Source organism: Haliotis rubra, unplaced genomic scaffold, assembly GCF_003918875.1.
Source record: "Haliotis rubra isolate DU_JTF1 unplaced genomic scaffold, ASM391887v1 Scf651, whole genome shotgun sequence".
Lineage (NCBI taxonomy): Eukaryota > Metazoa > Mollusca > Gastropoda > Lepetellida > Haliotidae > Haliotis > Haliotis rubra.
Window position 1 is genome coordinate 161,164 of NW_025767359.1, and position 9,026 is coordinate 170,189.

The 9,026-nt window shown below is 39.7% G+C and overlaps 1 protein-coding gene across 1 annotated transcript; it reads left to right on the top strand.

The window, feature by feature from the left end:
• Positions 1-7,947: 7,947 nt before the first annotated feature.
• Positions 7,948-8,538, top strand: LOC124257198. The gene has a single exon (XM_046691217.1). It carries the CDS (start codon positions 7,948-7,950, stop codon positions 8,536-8,538), a length of 591 nt encoding a protein of 196 aa, XP_046547173.1.
• The last annotated feature ends 488 nt before the right edge of the window (positions 8,539-9,026 follow it).

Sequence of the window (9,026 nt, forward strand, 5' to 3'; positions counted from 1 at the left end):
ATAACCATCATCATTACCATCATCACCACCACCATCACCACCACCATCACCATCATCATGACCATCATCATTACCATCATCACCATCACCATCATCACCATCATCATCATCACCATCATCATAACCATCATCATTACCATCATCACCATCACCATCATCACCATCATCATGACCATCATCATTACCATCATCACCATCATCATAACCATCATCATTACCATCATCACCACCACCATCATCATCATCATCATCATCATCATCATCATCATCATTACCATCATCACCATCATCATAACCATCATCATTACCATCATCATCATCATCACCATCATCCCCATCATCATCACCACCACAATCACCACATCACCATCATCATCACCATCATCATAACCATCATCATTACCATCATCACCACCACATCACCATCATCATAACCATCATCATCACCATCATCATAACCATCATCATTACCATCATCACCACCACATCACCATCATTACCATCATCATAACCATCATCATTACCATCATCACCTCCACTATCCCCACCATCACCATCATCACCATCATCATAACCATCATCATCACCACCACCATCACCACATCACCATCATCATCACCATCATCATAACCATCATCATTACCATCATCACCACCACATCACCATCATCAGTACCATCATCACCACCACCATCACCATCATCACTACATTCACCACCAAAATCACCACCACCATCACCATCATCACTACATTCACCACCAAAATCACCACCACCATCACCATCATCATGCCATCACAACCAACATCACCATCATCTTGATCATCACCATCATTATCACCATCATCATCATCATCATCACCACTATAACCATCATAATCATCATAACCATCATCATTACCATCATCACCACCACCATCACCATCATCACCATCATCATAACCATCATCATTACCATCATCTGCACCACTATCCCAACTATCCCCATCAGCACCATCATCATAACCATCATCATCACCACCACCATCACGACATCACCATCATCATAACCATCATCATTACCATCATCACCACCACATCACCATCATCAGTACCATCATCACCACCACCATCACCATCATCACTACATTCACCACCAAAATCACCACCACCATCACCATCATCATGCCATCACAACCAACATCACCATCATCTTGATCATCACCATCATTATCACCATCATCATCACCACCATCACCACCACTATAACCATCACTACCAACAACACCATCATTATCACATCACCATCATCACTACCATCACAACTAGCATCACCACCACAATCACAATCATCATAACCATCACTGCCAACATCACCATCCTCCTCACCATCACCATCACTATAACCATCACTACCAGCATCACCATCATTCTCACCGTCACCATCATCACTACCATCACTACTAGCATCACCACCACCATCACCATCATCATAACCATCACTGCCAACATCACGATCATCCTCACCATCACCATCACTATAACCATCATCATCACCACCATCACCATTATTATCACCATCATCATCACCAACATCACCATCATTATCACATCACCACCATTATTTGGGGACACAAATATTCAGATTCAATTGAAAGGATTCAAATGAAGTATTTTAAAAGATACTCAAAATTGGAAAATTTGCTTCTAACAAGGCTATCCTCGGTGAACTTGGACGTTATCCAATGTATGTTTTCAGTCAGATCAAAGTAATTAAGTTTTGGTTTAAACTGTTACACATGAATCAACAACGTTATCCCAAACAGTGTTATAAGATGCTTAAAACTTTGGACGATATGGGCAAAATTAATTGGGTGTCAAGTGTAAGATCTATTTTATTCACAACCGGATTGTCACATGTATGGTTAAACCAAGGTGTTGGCGATGTGCAGCTATTCATCTTAACCTTCGAACAACGCATCAAAGATATAGCCTACCAGACTTGGCATAATGATATTTGCAGCTCAACGTTTCTCAGCCACTATTCACAATTTAAATATGACCTTCACTTGGAACCGCACATCACAGAATTGAAAAACAAATACTTAATACGTGCGTACTGCAAATTTCGAATTTCCCATAACAATCTGAAGATAAACAAATTTAGATGTAACAAAAAAGATGTCCCCATAACAGGATATTTATGCACTGTATGTAATGCATTGGAATGCATTAATGCATCACTATAACCATCTTCATCACCACCATCACTATGACCATCTGCACCACCACCATCACTATAACCATCTTCATCACCACCACCACCACCATCATTATTACCATCACTACCAACATCACCATCATTATCACCATCATCATCACCACCATCACATCACTATAACCATCATCATCACCGCCATCACATCACTATAACCATCATCATCACCACCATCACCATCACTATAACCATCACTACCAACATCACCATCATTCTCATCGTCACTACCATCACCACCAACATCACCACCAACATCACCATCATTTGCCACATTTACCTCACTTCTGACCTGGAGATGTCACTGCAGGTGGCGGTGGGTTTTGCAGACTTAAACTTGAGTCGTTGAAAGTGGGAGACGAAATTACGCCAAAATTAGATCACATTGCTTGTTACTTGTGAGAGAAAACAACAAACGGAATAATGCACATGTGGACAATCCTTATGTAGCAAACTTGGATCAGTAGTTGACATTGCCAGATGGCATCTTGGGTCGTTTATTAATTAGTACGTGTTCTTGGGGGGATGCCAGAATTGTACGTATGTGCGTGTGTGATGTATGCACGTGTGTGTTTGTGTGGTGTGTGTCTGCATGTTGATGTATGCGTGTGTTTGTGTGGTGTGCGTGCATGTGTGTCTACATTTGTGGATATATGCGTGTGTGCATGCGTGCGTGTTTGTTTTTCTTTAGTTGACACTTAAATGAACTTCAAGGAAAACAACCAAATGCATTTGACTTGTTCAAATTCACCACTTTCAAGCTCTGACTATAGCATCGTAGATACAGGCATCTTTGAGATGTAGAAATATACCCTGCAATTATTTCGTTACATGTCAGAAACACCCTTCCACTCTATTCATCACTGCAGTGCACAGATCTCGCAGGATCCCTTTGAAAGTTATCATATATTGGGATCAAGCAAGGTCGGGAAGACATTCAATTTATCGACAGGATTGTGAACTTTGAGGGGCTTCATTGAAGGTGAATTCCTCTGTGATTACAGGAGATTGCTGTGTAAAGCACATTACGGGCCACGAGGGCTTGGTCAGAGCAATCGTTCTGCTATATATACAATAATCAGTCAAAGTATGAATTCACTGCAGCCATTACATCCCCAGTGTATTTGATTGGCAAGATTAGAATACACGATACATATTTAGAGCACATGCAAGTTCACGTAACGTTTTGAAAATGCTCCTACAGCAAACTATTCCAAAGAACACTGATAGAGCCTATTTTAGCGTTTGTTGTAACTCGTTCGATGTATGTGAGTCTGATCTATATGCAGTGTCGTTAGTATTCACGCACAAACAAACATAAGGGTGTCATGACTTTAGTTTGATAGCTGAAAGTTAAATAAAATGTTGCTTGGACAATATGCGTACGAAAATTGATCAGCTGTCTACGTATAAATCCGTCCTCTCTCAATACATGCTTTGCAATTCAAATGCATTTTCTAAATATAACTGAAACGGTATCCAACAATGCATGAATGTATAGCAATCACCACGTTTATCCCAAGTGTATTTGATGGGCATGATTAGAATGCATACTTAGGGCAACTGCATATCAGACAAAGGCCCCAAAGGAGATTTATTTTCAGATTTATTTTTTTGAGGAATTACATCGTGTTTTCTTGCAGCTTTTACATTGTAAATATGTTCCTGGAGTAAACTTAATCATTGTTGGGGAAAAGCTTTGAGAGTTGGCCTACGCATATTATGGCATGTGTCCCTATGAGCAATATCATCTACCTTTATTACTGCTGATTTGTAAATATACAGACATCCTCCACAGCTCGAGAAATAGTACGTGTAAAACTACAACCAGCTTTCAAATACAAACCACGAACACTAAAAACCCATGAAATTATTGTGATCCCTGAGTGTATATTATTGAGTCGTAAATGTAATGATGGGAAAATTAAACCCCTGGCACGGATATAATGCTGACAAACCAACAGACATAACCTGGATTTATACCAACGACCAAAGATTTCTGGTGTTCCCACGAGATGCAGTTCTGTATCGCCTCAGGCGACTGCTCGGCCCCTGAGCTCCCTTCTCTTTGAGCAATATTATTACATGTATCGCTGCTGATATCGATTTTATGTTCGATGTAATTTACATTCAAGGAATTATCAACGAACTGTGAGAGGCAATATGACATACTTATTAACAACGGTTAACTCGTTCAAAATGCATTTCCAGATTTGTGCAACTAAACTTGTGTAACAACTCCGAAACTAAAAGATATATTCTACACAAATGTTGCATCACTGACTGAAACTTTATAATATAAAATACAATTGATCTAAATGTTAAATATCCCAATAAATAGTTGTTTTTGGTAGCTATGAGATGGAACTACATATTTGAGATAACTCATTGAAATCCTATGACAATATTTTTTGTAATAAATATTCAAAGAAACTAACATGATCGGGGAAGTATATTTTGTTGTGGCTCAATAACAAAGTATTAGTAATTATGACTTAATTATTTAGCAGCATTGGATACGATAAGAGGTAATGCTATCACAAACAGTTGGGGATAAATAAAATGAAAGAATCTGCTTCGGTTTTACATTACAAACTACGGACAATGAAATACACAATAAAAGCATTATGTTCTCTTCGTTTATGTGTCACTGTGTCGTAAATCAAACATGAAGAAGCATGCGATGTGAAATAGATTGACCATGTGTTACACAATGGTGGAAAAAATAGCCAATACATCTCTTCAACGTCACTCGCCTTCAATTGAACCTGAATACTGTATTGTGCTGTGCTCTAAAGTAATTACTTTCACTAAATTACTTGCTTTTGTGGAGCCAGTCCCAAATATATGTTCAAGAGAGTTGCATCGTGGCATGCGATATCGTCATGACACGGGTCTTGCCGGGCTCACATTATTGTACAAACGGAGGAAAAAGTGGAATGTCATTGTTTTTGAAAGGGCAGTTGGGCCGGCTGATTGCAGGATAATAACCTGGCTAGCATTAATCATGTAACGAGTCATACATCGGAGAGGATCACTGGAGAATTATGAAATTGTTTTCGTGAAATGTTATTGAACACGTCAATGGAGAAGGGAAAGCTGGACATTCAGAACAGTAGTATTATATATTAGTATTAGCCTGCTATGCCGACCAATGCTGAAAGGAGTCACTGGTTACATGGGGAGAAGGGTTTCACCTTGTGCAGCGTCGTGGCCGTCACATGTCCGCGCTCTCTCATAAACACAACCCTGTGGGGAGCTTAGCTTAGTTTTGGGATTGACTTAGCTGGAAAGGCTAGTTGACGGATCTGGTGAAGTTAGGAGCTTACATTACTGCAACGCTCTCCCGTTGTGTGAGTGCCGGCTTGATGTGACAATGAGGGAGACAGCTGTTACATAAGTCTCGTGGGACTGCTTAGCTTAGTGGTGCAAAACATAGTGTTTGTTCTGACGAAGGTGGCAGTACATGCATATGCAGCAACGAACCTTCACAGAATGGTTCATTTCACTCAATTTGTTATTGATCTGCAGACACTAAATCTTTTCGCGAGGCATTTTGATGAAACCAGTTTAATTGAAGTTTCACTATTCATTGCCCCTAGGTAAATATCATATTTGTCTTTATATAGGAAACAGGCACACAGGTAGCCCATTTGTCTCAGGTGTTCATCAGACTTGCGTCCCCCAGGTGCACTAGAAACCTATGATCAAAGTTTCGAATCCTCGTCCACCTTTTTGAAAGCATCACTCACATCACTCATGGATGTTATATCAGCATGATAATACACACATGCAAAAGGTGAAAGTAAATTCGCTGCTTAATATGGAATGCTAAAATTCAATATATTAGCGAAAAGAAAAATTTATCAGGACAAATTCTCACCTCATAATGAACCGAGAAGGTGTCTCGTTCTAATTATCGCTAATCAGTTGGACTCACTGTCACCCAAACACTGGTGGGGGAATTGAACCCGGGTCTTTGGCGTGTCGAGCGAATGCTTTAACCGATATGCTACCGCTCCGTCCCTAAATACAGTATAAACGAATAAACATTTCTTGTAACCATCATCAAATATTGGTGGATACTTCCATTTTACCCCCAGTTTGTAATGCTCGGTTGGAAATATTCATTATAATGCTGCCTTTGATTATGTTGGGGTTACCTCCGTTTTTAACACTTCAATACATCAAAACAAATACCCTTTTCATTGCTTCAGTTTGGGCTACTTTCAAACATTTGTCCTGCAGTTTTCAAACCAATACAAATCAAACTTGACCCACTCGCGAGCTGAGCAAATAATGTAAATATTCAGGCTATCTGACACCCACTCTAGGAAATATATCAACACACTTATTTTGTAAAGGCCTATGCAAGCGATGCCTTTGATATTCAAGCATTTCTATTCGACTTTAAGACGTCAAATCAAAGTACAACACCTGGTGCTCGACCACCTTGTCTCAGCTGTCGCGAGTTATTCTGTTGAAACAGTGATTGATATATGCGGATTTCTGACGCTGTTGGCAACATCACGACCGGGGGCGATAGCCAAGGTCTTCAGATGTTGTAGCCGTCTTATCTATGACACAGAACATAAATATACAACCCATCTAAAGTCTAAACTCACTAGTGTAAATGTAGCCACTTACTTCAGTCAACTGTTCTAAACTAGACTTTGCAAAATATCCCATACTGTTTAAAGATGTATTGTAAAACAAATGCGTGACGTTGAAGAGATTATTGTCATGAGTTCAATAAATGAAAAAACTCGGTGAAAATTGGCGAATTCTTAACAAAACTTTACACCAAAAGGCTGCTGTTCATATGCACGATATTTTCACGCAATTTGATGCACGATCCTCATGCAATTCATCTGCTTAAGGTTTACAGTAGGTTCCCCCAAGTTAGTGGAGAAATTCATCTTCGATGTAACCATGCATATATGCATAACATATAGTGAGAATGCTTTAAGTGAGTCTAAACTTTTGATGTATAGTATATCTTCTCATATTTACTTACAAACCCCCGCGTTCTATTTCAACTCAAGGCATCTGAATCTAATCTTACTCGAAAGAATTGCATACTGAGAGCGTCCAAACATATTCGTTTGTTGATATGCATGCAAATATATTTATTGCTGGTATAGAGTTCAGGAAATAGCAATCTTATCATTATGAGGCTAAAGCCACTGCAGTGTACCACTAATCTGGTCTGGCTCAGGGGAAATCAGGTAGTCGCTCTGTGTCTGACCAGGGACTATGGACGTGGGTACCCATGTAGCTTTTAATGATTCCTTTATAACAAGCTACGACTGACAGACGAATGTTTTGTTGCATAAAAAGCATCCCCATGTGACCTGTTCACCTGTCAGTGTGGAATATATTGAACCATTTTCTATTTTATAAAACGTCTACAAAGCTTGGCGTAAGTGTAATTGGTAACAGGGCCTGACGAATACGCTATGTATTTGTAATTTTAATCATTTGGACGCAAGTTTCATCTGAACAGTATTGTGTATTACATTAATGTCAAAATGTCATCATTCATCAAGCAAACTGTGTCTTTACCATTACAATCATCATCATCACCATCATCACCATCTACACCACCACCATCACCATCACCACCAACTATACCACCACCATCATCAACACCACCATCATCACCGTTACCATTACGATCATCACCATTACTGTCATGACCATCATCAACACCACCATCACCACCGTTACAATTACGATCATCACCATTACTGTCATCACCATCATCAACACCACCATCACCACCGTTACAATTACGATCATCACCATTACTATCATCACCGTCATCAACACCACCATCACCACCGTTACAATTACGATCATCACCATTACTGTCATCACCATCATCAACACCACCATCACCAACGTTACAATTACGATCATCACCATTACTGTCATCACCATCATCAACACCACCATCATCAACGTTACAATTACGATCATCACCATTACTGTTATCACCATCATCAACACCACCATCATCACCGTTACCATTACGATCATCACCATTACTATCATCACCGTCATCAACACCACCATCACCACTGTTGCCATTACGATCATCACCATTACTATCAACACCACCATCAACACCACCATCACCACCGTTACAGTTACGATCATCACCACAACTATCATCACCATCAGTGTCATTTCCATCACCACCACCATCACCACCGTTACCATTACGATCATCACCATTACTACCATCACCATTACTGTCATCACCATCATCAAAATTAGATAGCATTGCCTTGTTCATGTGAAAGAAAACAACAACCAGAAAAATGCTCATGAGGCAAATATGGATCAATTATCCTTTAGGAACGCACCAAACGTAGCTTCATAATTTTATACGACTTCTATATTAATTTCGAAAAGAGTTTTTGTGCAAGTTGTGAAAGGTACAATAAGTCGCTAATAGCTCTGCCGAAACCACGCATTGATGTTAACCTTTAGATTATTAATAGTTACCATTGCCAGATGGGACCTTAGTCGTTTATTGAATAGTACGTGTTCCTGGGAGTCTCAAGAATTACTGTTATCACCATCATCAACACCACCATCATCACCGTTACCATTACGATCATCACCATTACTATCATCACCGTCATCAACACCACCATCATCACCGTTACAATTACGATCATCACCATTACTGTCATCACCATCATCAACACCACCATCACCACTGTTGCCATTACGATCATCACCACAACTATCATCACCATCATC

Bases quoted from the DNA above. Each gene is read 5' to 3' on its own strand.
- LOC124257198 (XM_046691217.1), top strand. From the start codon at position 7,948: ATGACCATCATCAACACCACCATCACCACCGTTACAATTACGATCATC.